Source organism: Colobus angolensis, unplaced genomic scaffold (assembly GCF_000951035.1).
Source record: "Colobus angolensis palliatus isolate OR3802 unplaced genomic scaffold, Cang.pa_1.0 Scaffold29, whole genome shotgun sequence".
NCBI lineage: Eukaryota > Metazoa > Chordata > Mammalia > Primates > Cercopithecidae > Colobus > Colobus angolensis.
Genome location: NW_012116154.1, coordinates 12,470,198 through 12,492,275, shown reverse-complemented (window position 1 = coordinate 12,492,275; position 22,078 = coordinate 12,470,198). Strand labels below are relative to the sequence as shown.

At 35.9% G+C, this 22,078-nt stretch overlaps 1 protein-coding gene across 1 annotated transcript in view; it reads left to right on the top strand.

Moving 5' to 3' along the window:
- PCDH7 (protocadherin 7) overlaps positions 1-21,075 on the top strand; it is a 431,401-nt gene extending 410,326 nt beyond the window's left edge. Inside the window, exon 3 of the mRNA XM_011949144.1 lies at positions 16,765-21,075. Within this exon, the coding sequence (XP_011804534.1) occupies positions 16,765-17,141 (377 nt within the window). The 3' untranslated portion in view covers positions 17,142-21,075. The remainder of the gene's footprint in view (positions 1-16,764) is intronic.
- Positions 21,076-22,078: the final 1,003 nt, after the last annotated feature.

Here is a 22,078-nt window from a genome sequence, read left to right as displayed (position 1 = left end):
TTTTTTTTTTTTTTTTTTTGATACAGAATCTCTGTCATCCAGGCTGGAGGCTGAAGTGTAGTGGCGTGATCTTGGCTCACTGCAAACTGCCTCCTGGGTTGAAGAGATTCCCATGCCTCTGCCTCCTGCTTTCAAGAGATTCTCATGCCTCAGCCTCCTGTGTAGCTAGGATTGCAGGTGTGCACCATTATACCCATTATACCCAGCAATTTTTTTTTTTTTTTTTTAGTAGAGAGGGGGTTTTGCCATGTTGGCCAGGCAAGTCTTGAACTCCTGGCCTCAAGTGGTCTGTTCACCTCAGCCCCTCAAGGTGCTGGGAATAAAGACCTGAGCCACCTCACCCAGCCAATTTATTGAATGTATGAATAAATATAGTATTGGAGGTTATACTACTACAATAGTGGGACCCATCTTCCTTAAGCCTGGAACCTTCATGCCGGTTTTGTGCTGTTAAGTCCATTTCTTCTTATTTCCTCTTCATCTTGGAATTTCCCCTGAGATTTTATGTCCTGCCATAGCAAATCTCAATTCCACTAGTCCTTGGCTTATTTGCAGAACAGGGAAAGATGACAAGTTAGAAAGCAGAGATTGCCAGTTTTTTTCCATCTGATGATTCACTGTAGTATTCACAAAGTACCACCAAATGGTTAATACAGTTCACATAAATTTTAATTGTGTCATTTAAAGGAAAACTCTCTTTAGTGATGATTTCTATTGCTAACAATACCTGTAGTTTTATCTATTTGTTTCTGATAGAATTGATTTATTTGAATTGTATAAGACACTGGCCAATATACAAAGACCTGCAGAAATTAATTCCCTGCAGCCAGTCTTCTTTTCCTAAGAACTGCAGAATAACCAGTGAAGTGAATTCATTGCTCACACGGGAAAATCTGTTTGCACCATGAAACCTCCTTTCCTATGTGATACCCACTGCTGGCCAAGTCAAACCCGAAAATATTGGCAAAAACAAAAACAAATAAAGAGCATGTGTGGCAGATGGTGGAGATGAATAGTTGATCATCACTGTCTGCTAGTCTCACTCACTGTACTCCCTTCAAATTGTTGCACTACCATAATTTTGCCATGATTATCTATGAAATTATGTTGGCTGTTAGGCTCTGATTCATGCTTTTCTTAAGTCATCTACAGGAAAGATGACATTCTAATTGCACTCCTGATTTTTTTACACTATGAGTTTGTTAAGCGCAGACACGTTTAACTAAAGAAAAAGCCTAAATGTATGTAATTTGACATTGTGACAGATTAATACTTAGGCATTAGACCAGCAGTACAATTAGACAGCTTAAATGTGTCCTACATCTTAATGTCTATATGACTTTAAGAAGTCACATTAAATCCTCCTTTTTTAAAGGGTCTGTTGCCATTTTGTTGATTGAAATAAATGAAAGTCTACCAGAGGATTTAAGTGAATTATGAGGAGGCTCATCACAATTACACCTAATTCTAGAAAATTGAAATCTAGGGAATTAAGTGTAAATTCAGAATAGCTCAAGGTAAGAAACTATATTTACAGTAGATTTCCTGAAGTGGTTATTGAGGATGTAACTATTATTCTTTGACTTATCTGAATTATTTTTAATAAGAATAAAACTTTAGTCTCTGAAGTAATTTGAAATGACAGCTAAAAGTAAAATTTAAAATTCAGATGACATTGTGTGCATATTAAAATTATATTATGCTATAGTAAATGTCATAGGATAATATACAGTTTACACAGAAATAGCCAAAATACACAAATTTCCATATAATATGGTTTAAATTATAGTGGCTTTCAAGCTTTTTTGGTGTGACTCAAAATAAGAATTCGTTTTTCATAGTGATCAAGTACCTATATGTGTGTGCATATATATGTGTGTCCGTGTATGTGTGTGTGTGTGTATATATACACATATATATGTATGCACATATACATATATACATATATATGTGTGTGTGTATATATATGCATGCACATATACATATATACATATATGTGTGTGTGCATATACACACACACATACACGGACACACATGTAAAAGTCTAAAACAAAATATTCTTTAAGCAACCTGAACTTCGTGTGAAGCTGGTTAGAGCTCCTTAAATGGATTCGGTCACCATCTCATGGGTCATGGTGCTCGGTTGAAAAGCACTGATCTAAGCTGTCATGATTATACCCATTTTAAATGTATTCAGGTTACAACCACGAGGCAAATAAAATTTGTCAAACTGTATTAGGTTGGCACATTGCCTACAGTAGTTCCTATTGCAATGCCCTCAGTTACAAGGATGGGAGAAGAGAGCCTTCTGCTGTTCATCTCCTCTATCAGAAACATTTCCTCTGTCTTCTGAAAATTTTCATCTATGGAATGAGCTATACATGAGACAATAATAAATTTTATCTCCCAAGTTTATTCTTAAAAGACATGTATAACTGCCAACTAGAAGTCGTGATGACTCTAAAATAACTATAAAATAGCTATTATCCATAAGCAAAGAAGTTTAACAAATTAGTTTATGTGTATATCCTTGTGACCACTAAGTACAGAATTTTCCCACTGGACGTTTTCTTAGCAGCCTCTACTGACTCTACTGACAGCACCCTGCTCCCTAGCCTGGGTTTGAGGACTGTACTTTGTGTTACAAAACACATCTATGGATTATCCCAATCGACTGTATTGTTCTGTTAGAAAGAAAATCTTAACTAAAGAGGTTATAAGACAGGTCCTAAAAGGGGATGAGGAGAGTGAGTGGTGAAGTTCATTCAGATCATCTAATACCAAACAACAAAGCAAAAGCTACATTGCTTTCTCAGCTTGGCCAGTGGCATTGCATTTAGGATTAACAGATGTCTTGCTAATAATTCTACCTGTGGCCATTGTGAAGGTAGACATAGTCATCAGGGATGACGGGTAATCTGTCTCCCTGCTATATCCTTGATTCAACCTTTCAACAGGCCCTTAGTGAGCATGGTACTGGAATGGTCCTAGAATTCAGAGTATGTGCTTGAACAGCTAATCCTTACCTGCCCATAGAGAGTAATACTTTACAGAAAAGGTCATATGAACAGGTAGCAGACTTCAGTGCCAGACATTAAGTGCTAAGAAGGGTTAGGCATAGGATGAAGATCAAAGAGGCAATGAGGAATCAAAATTCCACACGCTATCCAGAAAAAATCTTGAATGAGATGCCTGGAACTCTGTTTTGAAGGACTCATGAGAGATAGATAACAAGTCAAGGAATAGCAGAAGAAACACATTAATATCATGAATACACTGAACAGCATGAGGCTTTCCAGAAATGATACCTACCTTAGGTCTGTGGAAGTGGCAAATGGGAACATGTGAGAATGGGAAGAGGTAAGAGTTCAGATCCAGAAGGCTCTTCTGTGCTAAAATAAGGGGTTTCTGATTTGTACTGAAGTTTATGGAGGAGAGTTTTAAACTAGGGACAGACTTGCTACTCTACTTAAAATTTCTAAAATAATCGTGAATTTTTTAAATTAATTAATTAATTTATTATTATTTTATTTTATTATTATTATTTTTTTTTTTTTGAGAAGGAGGCTGGCTCTGTCTCCCAGGCTGGATTGGAGTGTAATGGTGCAGTCTAGGCTCACTGCAACCTCCATCTCCCGGGTTCAGGTGATTCTCCTGCCTCAGCTTCCTGAGTAGCTGAGATTACAGGTGCCACCATGCCCAGATAAATTTTGTATTTTTAGTAGAGACGGGGTTTCACTATGTTGGCCAGGCTGGTCTCAAACTCCTGACCTCGGGTGATCCACCTGCCTCGGCCTCCCAAAGTGCTGGGATTATAGGCATGAGCTACCATATCAGGCCATATTTTTTTTTAATTAGGTACAGTTTTCTGCTAATCACTAGGGGGGAAACAGGTTAAAGAAAATAACAACAAAAAATAAGTGATGAACAAATAATAAACATCAAGAAGTCACAAAAGTACCATAAATTCTATAAAGTATTCATTAGAGTTGTGCCCTGGTACCTGATACTATTTCTTAGATGTTACGTCAAATTCTCTTCTCCTCTTGAGAATTACATTACCCAAATTTGGAATGACTTAAAGTGATTCCTTTGATGATAAGGCCAGAGGCAGCTATCACTAAGGGGTAGAGAGAGGAAAATATGATCACCCAGAAAGGCGAGCTGTTTGTACTTTACTGAACAAAAGGAATTTGAGCTGTGTTGATTGATCATATACAAATAGCATGGACAATTGGATACTAGAGTGAAGTAGAATTTTCAAAAATGCCAAATGAGAATTCTTTAGTGTATTCTAAAAAATTAAGTACACATGACTCAACGGGAAATAAAAATCAGTTTTTCCACTCCATATCCTTTAATGGATGAAATATGGGTGGAAAGGACCAAATGCAGCAAGTCTGTGCTAACCCTACTGTAACCAGAGAACCAGTGTTTTTAAGGTTCCCATGGTAACTGTAAACAATAACTACAAACTTGGACAATGTCTTAAGTTTTAAGACAATGAAAATTTATTTTCTAAAAATTCTGTAGGTCAGAAGTCTGACGTCAATCTGCCAGAGCGAAAATCAAAATCTCAGCAAGGCTGCATTCCCTTTCTAGAGGCTCAAGGGGAGAATCGGCTTCCTTGCCTCTTCCAGTTTCTGGAGCATGCCTACATTCCTCTTCCATCTTCAAAGCTGGCAATGACGAGTGCAGTCTTTCTCACATCACTTTATTCTTACATGGACTTTTCTTCTGCCTCCCACTTCCACTTCTAAGAACCTCTGTGATTACAAAATGGCTCAGTCGGGTAATCCAGTATAATCTTCCTGTGTTAAGGTTAGTTTATTAGCAACCATGGCAAAGGAAAATGAAAGTTTCATATAGCAATGTCACCTGAAATCTTCATTCCCCTTTTGCATGTTACCTAACATACGCACAGTTCCACAGATTAGGACGCATACATTTTTGGAGGGAAACATTATTCTGCCTACCAAGAGAGGTTGTAAGAGTGAATGTGCAGAGCGGCTCCTGCCCCATCACAGGGAGCACTGAGACTGCCTCTGAATCCATACAGCCCGAGAAGGCATAATGTAGGCATGAGGGGGATCTCCAGAGCTTGCTTCTCCAAGCCTCCCAGGCTCCCAGGGAGGTTTAAGAAGTCTCCCAAGCTCCCAGGGACTTTTAACAGATTTTGCCACTCTCCAAAGTAATAGGGAGTAAGAAAAGGAAAACATTTCAATGAGCAGGGAAAATCAATGCAGTAAACTGATCCAGCGTTGCTTCATTGGTTTCTTCCCCTTTTTATCTGATCATTGAGTTTTGTTTTCTGGTCACCAGAGATCATTTTCTTCCTTTTCTTTTTATTTACCTGCTGTGCACTCCTAAGCTCTTCAATACTCTTTTGCTCCTAATTGTGATTGTCAATTTTACTTTCAACTGATCAGCTGATTGATCAGAGTAAGGAGCCAGCATTTCAAATGTTTAAAACTCTTCCCATGAATGGTTTTTCAGCTCCTACCAAAAGCTCTCAGAGCCTCATCTCTAAACAGTATTTCGGAACTCGATGTTTGCTGGAAACCTTCCTCAGAGGTTGAAATTTTTGTCTTTCTCTAAAATCACAATCACTAATGAAATTCTATTACAACACAGCTTATTATTTAAAAAGTAGTTCCAATCCAATAAGCTTTTCTGTGTGATTTCTGAAATGTTTCAATAGGCAATCCCAAGCAAAGAGTTTGAGAATCTGATTTGAATATATTGTACTTGAATATTATTTGAAAATAGCCATGTTATTAGAATAACTGTAGAGTTTCTCAGGATCACTACAGCAAAGAAAAATGCATGGGTGTCATCATATTTGTTACATTAAAAAAATTAGGATTACTTCAGTAAATCTAAACTGCTATGATTTGCCCCTGTGCCAAAAGTAATCACCTTTCAATTCTACTTCAAATATGATTTGAGCTTTAAGGTGGTTCATTTTAGATTTTCACATAAAATAATAAATAGAAATTAACACATAGAAATACCTCATATCACATGATGTCTACTGTGGTGATACTTTCTTCCTTAAGACATCCCCTACTACTGAATTAATTCAATTTAACATATTTGTACTCATTAAGTATTTTAATAAGAACTACTTATTGCAGAGGCTATTTCTTCTCATTTACTTTTAGAAATGCTTTATCGTGAAGAAAAGAGAGCTTAAGAAAATATCTATTACATTTTTTTCGGTTCTCACTTTTCCCCCATCTTTTTATTTGTATAAAAGTATATGTCATGGAGGATTGCAAAGATAAAATGAGCACTTCCTTCAACATTACAACCCAAAGGTGATATTCTCACAGTTAATAGAGACTTTATGTACTATTTTTAAAGTAAACATCCATTCCTGAAGGCAATATTAATACTTATCATAGAATATACATTCTACAACTTTATCATCAATAAACATTTAGTTTATAATCCAGTTATGGAATGAATGAGTAAAAAGATCACATTGCCATATGATAATTACCTAGTTATGATGTAAAACTTTGACAATTTGAGACCATTAAAATGAAGTGGCTCTAAATTGATATTTACAACTGTTTTAGTACCACATCAATAGACTTTCTAGTAAAATCATTGTAAAGTAGCTAACAAATTCTGTTAACTTATAAAGAGCACCCATTTGCATCATTATTGTTCTTTTTTGGACTTTTATGATAACAAGAACTGATTTTCCTACTTATAATAAATAAGCATAAATATTCAGTTGCTGGCAGTTCAAGACACTTGTTTGAAGCAAATGTTGAACATGGATTTTAATAAAGAAGACAAGGTTTTTCAGGTTGGTGATCAGCAATCAGTTAAATCCACTGGCAAGAATCAATTTTCTCTTTAAACAGAATCTTGAAAATTGTTAGAGTTTTTGGATTTGGGCCTCCGAAGAACTAACTTAAAATATTAACATAAGGCTGGGCGCGTTGGCTCAAGCCTGTAATCCCAGCAATTTGGGAGGCTGAGAAGGGTGAATCACGAGGTCAGGAGATCGAGACCATCCTGGCTAACACTGTGAAACCCTGTCTCTACTAAAAAAAATACAAAACTAGCTGGGGCAAGGTGGCAGGCACCTGTAGTCCCAGCTACTCGGGAGGCTGAGGCAGAAGAATGGCGTAAACCCAGGAGGTGGAGCTTGCAGTGAGCTGAGATCCGGCCACTGCACTCCAGCCTGGGCGACAGAGCGAGGCTCCGTCTCAAAAAAATAATAATAATAATAATTATATATATATATATATATAAAACATAATCAGGACTCTTTTCTTCTAAATATGTGTTTTATATAATTTGCTTTAAATCTTTGTGTCACTGAATGGCAGTTTATTTACCACATGTAATTTATACTTTTCGAGGATAGGTGTTGAATTTTTAAACATTTTTAACTTTGATTCTAACTCAATGAGGAAGAAAAAGTCTAGGTGTACAAATACACTGTCTTTTTCTCATTCACCTGGATGTTGGAACTATTCTGAGACTCTAATTCAGGTATCTTGAACCCCACAGAAACTGCATGCAACATTTTGCGGGTACATATTTGCATTTATGTGGGGAGACAGTACTTTTAATTATTAAATTAAAATATTAAATTAATTTATTAAAGTGTATAATTCCCGAGCAAGTAATTTTGAATATAAGAAAAGTCAAGAGACTAGAAGGAAAATTATGAAAGCTACGATTATTTCAGTGAAAAAATAAGCATGAATGACCAAGAGTTGGGTCTATTCTTAGTGGGATAATCTGTCGGTTATTGTGGAATATATGCCCCTGTCTGTTTTATAAATTCTGTTTATCTATGTCAGAGAATCCTCTCGTTCGCAGCACTTGTTTCCTCTCTTTCCACCCTGCTCCTTCACACGAGAACCTCTGCTGTCTCTAACTCGGCATGGGTAAAGAGAAGAACCAAAGTAAAGCCACATCTCTGATGTGCATAAATTGATCGCTCCCAAGCAGTCCTCACACATTTTTCTGCTGTAGTGCAGTTTTCATGTGCCAACGAGCAGATTCATGTTTGAGTTGATTCAGCAAGACTGCTTGAGATGTGACGCGCAGAATCTCCACTCTATATAATAATGCCGCATTCAGAATGACAGTGGTCTGAGCCTAAAGGCAGTAAATGCTTCTTGAGATACATTCAATTGCTGTTTGAGTTTAGCCTAAGGTACGGAGAAAAGTTGCTGATGCTTTCAAACATGTTTAAACATTTTAATATTGTCCTGGCATGTCAGCTTGGACTAGAGCACTCCTAGGTATAATGCAGTGAAATCCTGTCATTAAAGGACCAGAATTTCTAAAGGTTTAGATAGTAGCCCTCTACTTGAACTTCTTAATTAAATGTGCTTATATCTCTGAAAATGTTCTGTTCTAAGCGTTGTACTTGCAGTGACATTGGTCAGTCTATTATCCATGATAAGGAGATACAAAAGAAGTAGAATGGGCCAGGCACAGTGACTCATGCCTGTAATCCCAGCACTTTGGAAGGCCGAGGTGGGGGGATCACGAGGTCAGGAGATCTAGACCATCCTGGCCAACATGATGAAACCCCGTCTCTACTAAAAACACAGAAATTAGCTGGACATGGCGGTACGTCCCTGTAATCCCAACTACTCAGGAGGCTGAAGCGGGAGAACTGCTAGAACCTGGGAGGCGGAGGTTGCAGTGAGCCGAGATTGTGCCACTGCACTCCAGCCTGGTGACAGAGCTAGACTCCATCTCAAAAAATAAAAAACAAACAACCATAAAAGAAGTAGAATGTGTTATTGATAGATCCCGGGCTATTGTTTGGAACAGTGAATTTATTGCAAATAGCATAGTATATCTATGATAATTTTTTCAGTGGCCTATTGCTTTGTCAATGAACTATTTCCTCGAAACAAATAAACACACAAACATAACTTTGTGGCTTCAAACAACAAAGATTGATTACTTCTCACACTTCTGTGGATTGATTACGTGGTTTCTCATGTTCTACCTGGCTCACTCATATGGCTGCATTCACCTGGCAAACTAACTAGGCTAGACTTTGCTGGGTCAGCTGGGTCTCTCTCTCAAGTGGGGTTCCATCTGCAAAGAGGCTAGACCATGCTTTCTCTCAGGATGGTAATCCCAGATTTCCAAAGGTGAGTGCAAAATTGTGACCTCTTAATAGCTGGGCTGAAAGTAGAACAGTATCACTTCTGCCACATTCTGGTTGTCAACAGTAGTCCAGCTTCAAGGGGTGCAGAATCGACAGTAAGAGTAGTAATGTCACATTCCAAAGTGGTTATGTGTAGGGAGATTGGAAGAAGTTCATGTCTTTACATCATAAAATCTTCATAGCTCATGCTGAATGGCTTATTTTTTTTTTATTTTTGATGTATGATGCATTTTAGGTATTTACCCTGTGTTTAGGTTGTCTTGTCCTGATTTTTAATTTTTTATTCTTAAAATCATTTATTGCTAATTTTGACCCATCTTTTAATGGAGCTGTTCCTTGTACTGCCCATGCAAGCAAAGCAAGATAGCATGCTGGCAATCTAATATCTTAGGGGCAAGTTTCAAGTGAAATGATTAATTGTGAGATTGATCGTGAGGCTGTAAAGATAACTCCAAATAATATATCATTTGCCCTTGAATTTTGAGCAACCATGGCACATACTGAATAAATCTTATTTGGCAAACTCCTAATAGAAAAGTATTAGGAGGATGCCTAATGTAGAGTAACCAGGATCCAGTGGCCAGCATATTTCTCTAGATAGATAGTAGCTCTGTGTGTCACAGACTCTATCAGCATAAATCCATTAGCACTACTAGAAAAGTAACTGAAAATAGGTACCCATTTGCTTGACAATTGGTATATATTGCATAATAAATTATCTGAAACCCTTGGGGCCAGATACATCTCAAAATGTGGAATCCTTCATATGTTATAAGATGTTACATGTTGTGCATGTGTCATATATTATTTTAAAAATCTAAAAGAGTCTAAGGCCACGCTTTTAATTAAACACATTATTTCTATAGTAAAACATACGAATATTCACATTATGTGAGACAAAAAAGATGAAAATAGCCTTGCATTAATTCATATCAAGTTTGTTGTAAACTTATGAAGGGGGAAAAAAAACTACTTTTGATTTCCTAAGATTTTTTGAAGACTGAATTTGGATTAGGGATTGTGCACCTGAAGCAGGTAATATTTATTGAGGGCTTACTGTGTGTCAAGAATTATTATAGGTACTCTACATATATTAACATATTCAATTTTCACAGTAATTCTAAGAAATTAATGCATTCTTAAACATTTATTACACAGATGAGGAAACTAGAATCAAGGAACTTGTCCACGTTCATACAGCTGTGAAGTGACAAAGTTAGAATGTGAATCTAGATCACAGGCTATGAGCCTATTCTCTTAAACAATATCCTTTTTATTCCTGGAATACTTCAGAGAGGGAAAAATCTCTACCTCCTTAAATCTCTCCACTGGCTATGAACTACTATTTACTGAACACCTACACGGCAGCCAGGACCGTATAACGAACTGTATAGATATTAACTCTTTTATCTCACAATGAATGGGGGAGTGGGTATTATTATCTCACATATAAGGAACTTGAAGCTCAGAAAAATTATGTCAGAAGTCACACAGCTTCTAAGTAGTTGAGCCTGGAATCACATTGAGCAGTATTGGGACTCTAAATCTCCTGCTCTTTTTAAAAGTTCATTAGTCTTTGCAGGAAGGGCCCAGGAATGGTACGGATGATGCTACAGCAAGGACTGATTGATTAGCTGGTCTTCCTATACTCTTCTAATTTGGTTAAATAAAGTGATTCTGTAATAAGTTAAAACAGTCTTTGGGGATCTTAATGATCTTTTTGTGGCCAGAGTGACACTTACTTACATAACTATAAATTTCTCCTCTTCCAGAAAGTGTTCCTACATTTAGAGGATCACAAACTGCTGGTCTGAGTCAGTGATTCCCGCCCTGACTGTGAACTGTGCTGTGTTTGCCTGTCTCGTCTTCCTAAATTCCCCAAACAGGCAAAAGGCAGGGATATTTTAGTTATTTATACGAAAAAGCCAAGTCCAACTCACTTGGACATCTTTTGGATCTTGTCTCCTCACCTCCAATCTTTATTAACTATGATAATAATTATCCAAAAAAATGTTGGTTAACCAACATTTATTTATTTTTTTCTCAGCCCTATCATATAAAATGAAAGTAAACCGTTTTCTAACAGCTGTTTTAAAGTAAAGCACTTATTTAATTATTTGAGTAAAGAGATACTTTCATTTGGACTAATGATAGTGAAGGGAATGTTAAAACATCTGTTGTGAAACATTTTCCACTGATCTTTTATTTTTCTTGTCTACCCTTTGTAAAACCTTTCATAAGTCAAGCAAATTTCACTAGAATTTAAGTGTGCTTCTAGAAAAAATGTCTTTGTGTAGAGGAAAGTCAAGAAACATGGAAAGAAAACCAAACACTTTAAAAAGGAAAAAAGGAAAAGGTTCCTAAACGTGGTTTTGTTTTGTGTTGTTTTGTTAATTTGGCTCTAAAGGAGGGAAATACCAGGCCAGGCACAGTGGCTCACGCCTATAATCTCAGCAGTTTCGCAGGTTGAGGAGGGCAGATCACTTGAGATCAGGAGTTTGAGACCAGCCAAATTAGGAGTTCTGACCAAACCTCATCTCTACTAAAAATACAAAAAATAGCCAGGTTTGGTGGTGCACACCTGTAGTGCCAGCTACTCAGGAGGCTGAGGCACGAGAATCACTTGAACCCAGGAGGCAGAGGTTGCAATGAGCCAAGATCGTGCCACTACACTCCAGCCTGGGTGACAAAGCGAGACCCTCCTCAAAAAATAAAATAAAACAAAATAAATAAAAAGAAGAAAATATGTATTTTTTTGCAGATTTTGTCAAGTAATGTTAGTCATATGCTAGAGCTTGATGTTAATGAACAAATTGGAGAAATGGTTTGGACATCTGGGAAGTCCATACCTCGACATAACAATCCATTTATCCCATGCGGTTAGCAAATCAAATAATGTGTGAATTAAACAAATAAATGATACATACAGTTTTACATATCTGATCTTTAAGAAAACTCATTGGAAATATTTTAAAGCTAAATATAACATTTTCATACTTTCTCTCAGTCAATACAAAGATCCATGTATCTCCAGCCCCAAGCCAAGGACCTGGAGTAGAGTGAGGGTCTGGGATTCTGACAGGATGCAAAACTCAGCGTACTTAAAATCCTTCCTGGTGCAGAACTGTCTTCAAGTCTTAATGAGTCTAGTGTGCTCTCCTATAACAAATGATGCCTCTAATGGGTTCTGAATTGTGTAAGGCAGCTTCTGGAAACATGAAATTCCTCTCTAAACCCGGGCTTTCCTTGTTATTTCTAATGATTCTATCTATTATCTATCTGTCACTTCTTGTTGAGGTCATTGTAATGGCATCTAGCAGCATCTGCCCACCTACCGTCTATCCTGCCTAGTAAAAACAAAAATAGTCTGTTTCTGAGAGATAATCTGACTTCTTAGGAAAACATATAATTTTCCCCACTTTCCGAAATGTGTAGTTTTAGGGAGGTTGTGTCATTCTTTTCACTAACTATTAGAATTTGTGACTCTGTGGCATCTATGTCCTGTGCTACTCAGATTTTTTTCTGTTTCTCTGCAGACTGTAGATTGTTTTGATGATTATGAGTAGCAGTAATTGACCTCTAAATAACTCAGCTGTTATATTTTAAGAAGAAGCAATGTGTTGTGGTGGGAAAACAGTAAGTTGAAAGTCAAAACACTTATTCTTTGGCTTCAGCTTTCTCTTAGCTTGGACCCCTTCGCTGTTCCATCCTCCTTGCTATATGATTGAGGTGCTAAATTAAAGAGATAAACTTCATGTGGGAAGTACTTCATGTGTTATGAATTGTTCTAACATTGTTTGCTAGTATGATGTCTTAAAAACTGTCTACTTTCTCCCAGCACTTTGGGAGGCTGAGGTGGGTGGATCATTTGATGTCAGAAGTTCAAGACCGGCCTGGCCAACATGGTGAAACCCTGTTGTATTTTGAAACAATACAGAAGTTAGCCAGGTGGTAGTGGTGCACACCTGTAACTGCAACTACTCAGGAGGCTGAGGCAGGAGAATCGCTTGAGCCTGAGAGGCAGAGGTTGAGGTGAGGCAAGATTGCGCCACTGCACTCCAGTCTGGGCAACAGAGTAAGATCCTGTCTCAAAAAAAAAAAAAAAGAAAGAAAGAAAAGAAAAGAAAAAAACTGTCTGTTTTCAAGAGGGACATTAACCTTATGTCTAGGAAAGGATCTTAACTTTCTAATAAGATGCAATGATTCTGGGAAATAGCATAACTTGATTAAAATGGAAACCTTTGCAAGGAATGTTAAGCAAGAACAGGATTTGATGGATACCATTTTTTTACTTCCAGTCTTCTCAAGGTTTGATATGATTGATGGGGTGGGGGGGCATTGAGAAATACAGAAACAAACAAACAAAATCTCTAAAGAACTGGCTTTATTGTGGAAAATGCTTACAGAGAATATTATTTTCTTCTCCTACTGTTGATTTGTACTGATTTACTCAATGCCAGTTAAGATTTGTGATCAGGTGTCTTCCATCTTCACTGAGATCAAAATTTAAAAGAACAGTACTAAGGCATAAAAGAATATTCTTAGATGTTAGAAAGCAAATCCTTCGGTGAAAGACTAAGAAGAGTTACTAATTGTGAAAGGTTTTCCTTTATAATGCCACAAAAAAATAGGACAGTTTAAAAGTATGCCTTTTATGGAAAGAAGAAAGAATTGCATTTGATGATTCTCTAAGATCCTGCAGAAATTTTGTGTTGAGAAAATTCATAATATATGCATGCATAATTAAAATAAGAAGATATGTAAACAAAGAAAAATACTTTTCTACTCATGCCCTTCTTTAATAAGGTTGCTTTGTAATACAGATTGCATTTGTTAATCATTGGTATTTCTTTTGAAGATTCACTTTAGTCAACCAAATTGGAAGTTTTGATTACTTGTGATGAATCTCTTGTAGCCCTTCTTGATTATTTTTCTAAATTTGATGATAAACACTGCAACATGTCTTAGCCAATTAGGCTTGTCAACTTCCACTGTGGTCCCCAATCAAGTGTTTTACTTTGGAAATGACAGGAGATCCTTATTAAAAATCATGCTTCTTGGATAGAGATGTGGCAGCTTGCATGCATATGATGGCAGAGAAGACAAGCTGCCTTTCGTTAAAAGCAATAGAGGAAATCAATTTTGGCATAAAATACTCCGGACTATGAAGTAAAGACTGAAGGAAAGAACTGAAGAGCATCGCACTTATAACTGATTGGAGATTCAGTCAATCTATTTAATAAATGAGTATAATCTCTTGTGAGCTGTAGGTAGTTTAGGTACACAAGTTAAAAAGTAAGAAGACTCATTTGAGCAAGAATATAGAATTACAAGCTGTTTATAAATGCATCTCAAACAAGAGGAAAACAAGTGCAAGGAATTTCAAACTCAAAACACAAATTAATCCCTGAAAAGCACCCACCTGTACAAGTCATTGTGTAAGTGAACTGACATATTGTGTGAGACATAAATGTGGAGAGATGATTGGAGATAATTCTGGGTCATTTCTGCAGGGAATGACAATCACATTCATATTTTTTTTTTCTGTTTCAGAAGCTAAATTCCTGATTATTTTCCCATGCCCTTGCTATTTTCAGAGGTCAAATTTGTCAGTCTTTAAGTCCTAAGCTATTCACTATCATAAGAAAAGAGGAACAATTTGAATTTGTTGAAGCAGTGGGAGAAAAGGGAAATATTTTGAGTAAAAAGCAGACCTCATTTTACACTTTGCATTTCTATCCTTTTTTTTCCCCCTGTTCAAAGCATTTAGGTCAGGTTAAAAAAAAAAAAAAAAAGTATCCCAAGATAGGAAATATTCTCAAAGAACTTGCAGTTTATTCATTTAAACCAACTAGATTACCAAAAGTATTAATAAAATTTGTCAATAATTCGATTTTTACAATGCATCTGAAATACTTATTTGAGAAACAGACACTTTAGGGTAAAAAAAAAAAAAGTGGGAAAGTACTTTGTTATTTTGATGAAAAAATTAAGAGAATCTGCTCACTTAGAAGTCAAATGGCAGCATGGGCAACTGGAGTAAATAATTAACCTTACATTTTACCTACAGGAAACGGTCAGATAGTTCTAGATTTCCTGTGTAGGACACTAGAATTTCCGTGTGAACGCTTAGTCAAGGGCATAAAGATCCCAGGACACTGTTTCAATAATCGATGGGCCGACAAATGTCAATAGTTCAGTTACCCATCATTGAAGGAAAAAATGACAAACATTAGTGGAGAGCCTTCATTTAGGAGATTTAGCCGAGTAAAATGTCTAAAATATCCTATACAAATGTTAAACTACAGGGGATGGTGTGTGGAAGCAAAAGCAGAAAGTGTACATATCTTGGGAATAATTTAAATAACTTCCTCTTCTATTTTAAATGAATCTATGGATTGTGCATATGCACATCTCACTGATTCCACTGGTTACAAAGTCCTAAGCTTTATAATAAAATGATACCATGTGACAATAACTGGAATGCAGTCATATTATGTTCTTTTGTTTGGCAATGAAAAACAATAAAACATTTTAAATAAAACCCTCCAGGTTACTGTCTCAGAACCTATTGAAGTAGTGCAGGTTTTTCTCTCTCCCATTCTCTCTTTCTCAAACAAAGTCTGTAAAAACATTTTTAATATTTAGAAAATACATAACCATTCTCCAAAGACAGACACATGCTTTCAATTATACATACAGGTAATTATTAACTGTCATCTTTAATCTTGTTTCCTAAGAATTCTTTGGACATAATTTAGCCTTTTAGAAGTAAAAGTCATTTCCCATTCCATTGGATAGTACCATTAATTAGGAGTACATGCTAGTTCATCCAAAGTTTAATAACTTGCCTATATTCACCCAGTACATTACATTCAGATAATATGGCCCATGCATTTTGATGTGAACACATCAGCACATATTAGGTCATTTGGCATGGTGTGGTGGGGGGAGGTGAGGGGATATGGGCTAGGGTGGGCAGGTGTATGATATTGCTAGTATGCTTATACCTATAACTACTGGTTCCTTGCTTTTTACTTTTTACCACATAATGTGCTGTCAATTTGGTTCTACTTATGAGTCATCCCATGTCTTAGAATGTATTTTAAATATAAGGTTTTGCATATTTGCATTCTATGAATAATGTATAAGCAGGAAGAAATTCAATTGGCAAAAGCACACCACTTCTGGGATAATTTATAAATCCAGAAAATTGTCTATTTCGATTTAATAATTTTTCTTATGGATGTGGAAAATATTAACACCCACACAAATTTACCTGTGTATTTAGAGCTTCTAATTGAGAATATCCTCATGTCCCTGTCCTGTAACAAACACACATATATCTGTTTCATCTACACACTTAAATGTATCATTTTGTCTACTTTCCTATTCTATAATGTGGGATGTCTTTGCAAAACCTTATCTTTCATGCACATGAGATTAAAAACTGTCCTGTGGAATGATGAGCTAGAGGGTGTTGGGAAATGAGAAATAAGATGGTAAGGAATATATTTATATATTTCCTCCAATTTCATATAGATCAGGGGAGCCTGTTGAGGAGTGTCAAATCCTAATGGCTTATTCTCCTTGGATTTCAGACTCAAGGCCTCTTCCAGATGTAGCCCTGACTGGGAAGTGCACTCGTGAGTGTGATGAGTATGGCCACTCAGACTCCTGCTGGATGCCAGTCCGCACTTCTCCAGAGAGGAAGAAGAGCCAGCCTAAACTCTCCACTTTCATGCCTGTTGATGAACGAGGAAGCCAGGAAAAGTTGGCCAATGGGGATGCCGCCATCATGGGTGACCGCAACAGAAACCTCCTGAACAAAAAGTTGACCTCATCCTATGAGACCTTCAGTGCAGCTAGTTTCAGCAAAAATGAGGAAGCCAACCCTGAGGATATTCCCCTTACAAAAACAGGGGAATATAAGCCATCTCCTGTCAATACTCTTACTAGAAGAGAAGTTTACCTGTAGGCTATAAAGGAGCAACAGCAAAGTTCTTTACATGTATGAAAAGGAGAATAAGGGGCAAAAAAACCTTACAAAGCAAAACGTTTAATCACAAAGAGGGGGCTACCAAAGAGACAAAGCTTTGCCTGCCACTTCTGCCTCCAGATCAGGCCTTTAGTGATACTGTTAGCCTGATTCTACTGTACAATGTAGAAACCATCCTTGTTACTTGCATGTCTAACCCCTTCACTGATTCCCAACACTCACTTTCTCTTCCCCAACCTTCTCCAAAAAAAAAAAAAAAAAAAGAAGAAAAGAAAAAAAAGGGGGGATAGTTGCAAGTTTCTTCCACAGTAACTGTACGAAGCCTGATTAGCAGAACAAAACACACTCTCATTATCCCTAAGCTGAAGCATGATTTTAGTCACTTTGATTTTGTTCGAGTGTCATCCGGCTGGTCAAAAATAAGCAGGACAGATAAAATGTATTTCAGACATACCATCAGAATATGGTTTATCACCATCAAAGGCAATCCTCTGAAAGTGATAGAGTCCCTCTAAAGGTACAGTCCTTAGAAAGAGGGACTATATTAAAAAGCATTTTGGGAAGATCTAATATTCCAACAAAGACTAAGAGCAAAACAATACTCAGTGGGTGATTGCAGTCCTAAATTGGCATATGTTGTTATTTTCAGGTTAAGAGCATCAACTTCAATTCCATACCTTCACCAAATATTCTCAGTATACATGCAGTCTTGATTACATGTATCAATTTCACTAATTATGACTTAAAAAATTATATATATTTTTTCAGAACAAGACCACTATTATTAACTAACTTGAACAATTGTATCATCCGGAGGCCAAAGATCATATGGCAGATCAGGGAAATCATAAAGTTGATTTGGTCTTGACGTGGAAAACCATTAAGCAACAAAAGCAACTGAACCCATGTATGCACAGAAACAATCAAACACTAGTTCATTTTATAGTGCCCAGTAAAATGTTCCTTCTTTTAAAATGGATTTTATTTGAAAGCTCAGAAAATGAAAACTAGTGAGATATATTTTTGGTATTATAATAGGCAATTGGTTGAGGTTCAAGTTTAGCTTCAGGTAATATTATCAGGGAAGATTCCATGTTTTAAAATAGTATTTATGGGTCATGGATAGGTTAAGAAAGATGCATTGCCATATAGTCTTGTTAGTTAAGTCCACGATGATCATTTTAGAATCCAGGCTATACTTACTGCTCTTTTTATCCACATTTTAAATTACAATTGCATTTTTTTAACTTGTTCAGTGCACACTTTCATGCACCACAAGTGCATTAATTTTGAATTGTGTGCAGTATAGAAATATTTTGAGACTAACAACATTGAAACAAGGTGACACCCTAGTTGACTTTATCACTAATGTGATTTGAACATTATTTAATATATGTTTTAAACAAATCTAGACTGAACATGAAAGAAAGGAGTTTTAGGCAATGACATTTTTCACAGGATGTATATCTCAAAGGTAAAAGCAGAGTTTTTCCAGTGCAATAAGAAGAAACAGAATATGCAGATTTTGAGCTACTGGCTCTATAGAGGATAACCTAATATGGCTGAATATTGAGCTGGGACATCCAGACAAAAGTGACAATCCATGGACAGAATAGGGAATAACAGGTGTGAGGAGAACAAACTCTCATCACTGGATGTTTGTAAGCTGGTTAAGGCATAGCCTTGATGGCTCTCTAGCAAACTGTAGAAACAATTTAGCTTTGGGTAGTTTCATGCTTTGCAGAATTTCTTAGACTATAAAGTGACACAGCCTGGAATATAGGTTGATAATTCACTATAGGTCCTCAAAATACTTTGAAAACCACTTCTCTGTTTGATGGGGTACTCTTTGGGGGTCACTTCCTCGTGCTCTTTCTTAAATGGAGTTTTCATTTTGATGTTAGTTTATGTATAATAGGTAGGATGCAAAAAGATATGTAATTGAAACAAAAAACATTGGACTAAAATATCAGTAATTGAACATGTTTATGTTTGATTATTATTTACACTATGGAAAGATGCAATTCTAGTACTTTGTTAGGAAACTGCATTAAAGCAGTTCTGCCTTGTATAATCTGTAAGTACCTATTAAGACAAAATACTTCTAAAGATACTTATGAAATGTATACATATTTTTTCTTGCACGTTACAAAGAAAATACTCAATTGCATAACACAGATGTTTGACAAACTTTTTTTTTAATGCATTTCTTTCTTTCATGAGACATTGAAACCACTGATAGCTCATTTCACTCTATCTTAAACCCTTCTCTTGTCTATAAAACTAATACGGGTCACACCGGACCTTCGGATTAATTGGATCCACATTTCCAATGATGTTTGCACCCCATTCAAGATAGCCATGCCATTGTCATTTAACTCGTGAACCTCTCTTTAGAACTAAAATGGGTGTGAAAGAATAAAATTCAGTGTACTGTAAGTATTCACAGTAATTCTAGTAGAATTAGCTATCATAACATGTTTATTATATAATGAGCTGGCATGACACAGAAATATATTTTGTGTTTGTATGACTTTTATTTTGAATAGGTTAAATCTGGTGCCACTCCATATATAGAGTGCTTTTGAAAAAAAAAAATCAATAAAAAGAAACAAAAAAAATAAATAAATGAGTGAATGCAAAATAAGCAACTGTGCCTTTTATACCTGTTGTTATGGTAAAAAAACGGTTGTTGGGTTTGGACAATGAGGGGAAATGGGCTATTCCCAACTTTTTTGATCCTGTATATTTGTCCATGTTTATTTTCTGAAAATAATGAATAATATATTAAAAATTTGCCTTCTGACAAACTCAGATAATGGACCAGTCTTAAATATTGTTATGTCATAAAGCAAAATTAAGGCAGTAATATGGGCTGCTTAAATCTGACTAGAAGTTGAAAGCATTTATTGTAAGTGTAACACAGAGATACTATCAGGAGTGAAATCAGTCCATTTTGCAAGGTAAAATATTGATTTAGAATTTTATTCTTTATTTCTTTTTTGTTGTGTTTCTTTTAGCTACAGTTTCATTTTGGTTGTACAGGATATAAACCATATTTGTTTTCTGTACACAAGACTCTCAAGTGAATTTTGCATGCATTATACATTAGGACACATTTATAAATTAATGAGTAACTATATAAATTTATGTGTATTAAAATGTCTGTAGCTTCAGTCTAAAATCTACTGCTCTTTCTGAATCTCCAGATATCATTTCTGTATGGTTTCTGACTGGCCTGCTGCCTGAGTTTCAGAAAACAAGGGAGGCATTATTTTTATGGGAAGAGGAACTAAGATGGTACTGAGGATGTCTGACTAAAACCCTACCCTAGGAAGCTGTCTTGTAGGAAAACAGAATAAAACACACAGACCAGAAGAAATTGTCAAGAATCAAACAGCCATCCAAAAATAGTCATGAGAAATCTAAAGACCTAAATAATCTTAGGTATGTGCTATCAGTGATAAATAAGAAAATGTGTCCTTAAGCAAAAAAAAAAAAAAAGTGAGGATGATCATGAATATAGTAAAGCTTGTTAGTTGGGACCTAGGTGAAGATATAATGATAACATCTGGAGGAAGGCATCATTTGTTCAGCTACCTAGGGTTTACTTTCAGACTTTTCCTACATTTAAAGCACTTGCATTCAGTGTGGTACGATCTGTTTGTAATGTTAATCATTGCCTATTGTTCTGCTACTTGGATGTTGATAGTGAAGCAGAGAACAATTTATCATCGTTTATTATGAGTCACTATGCACGCAACTATGCTTAACATGGCGAAATGTATTAAACACTCGTCCAACTATTTATGAAATATTTTACATAATTTAATTTGCTTTTGTACAGTTTTATGTAAATAAATTGCTTGTCATTTTTGTCTCTGCAAATTAAAATATAACATGGTCAAATGGTTTCACACTTGTAAGTGTACTTCTCTGTTGACAGGTAATTCAATTTTGATTGGACGAAAAGTGAATGGATGCATGTACCAGTTTGATTTAAGATGGTTTGATTCCTTATAAATTAAGGCACAGCAAGGAAGCCAATGTGGCAGCAATTGTTGATTTAGGGGGGATTATGCGTAACTGTCACATTACTTTGCCTCATAATGAAATAGAACTCGGATCCTTAAGTTTCATCAAAATAATTCCTGAGACATTTACCTAACTAGCTTATTATCTTAAAGTGTATGGCAGAAAAAGGAACTTACTATCATTAATATGAAGATTGATTTATTTTCAGAGGCATCTACAGAAATTTCACTTTTAAGACAGACAAAAGTAATCCTAAGTCAAAATGTGTCTTTGTTTAGGAAATACACATTTTTAATCTAAATTAATAACAAATACAAAAAAGTTATAGACTTTAAAAAATCATGTGAAATCATAGAGTAAACAAAGGAAAAAATACAATTTTTACTTTGATTACTTATTTTTTCTGTAATGGACTTTCTAGACTTTTTACATTTTTTCTATATTTTATTATCTATTTTTAATCATTCCACTTACTATTTGTTATAAAATTACATTCCTATTATAGTTATCTTCTTTATTTATTAAATTGACATGTATTCGAGTAAGCACCTTCTCTTCTTCAATCTCTCAGTCATGGCCTTTTTTCCAACTCAGAGACTTAAAAGAGAAAGAAAATACTTTCTGTATCTTCTAACAGATTGCTTGGAATTCCTGTCCCATCTCACAACAGCAATGCTAAAATCTACCAGTGCAAAAAAACATTCTAAGAATCTTTGCCTGTGGCTTCTCTACGGGGTTTTTTCTCCTTTCTTATGTGAAAATTTAATATATTTTATTTATATTAGATGACGTATACTTTCTTGAATCAAAGATATCTTTGTAAATTGAGTTTGACTGGCTGCCTTTCTTCTCTAAAGAAGGAATTAGGGTGTAGTATGGTG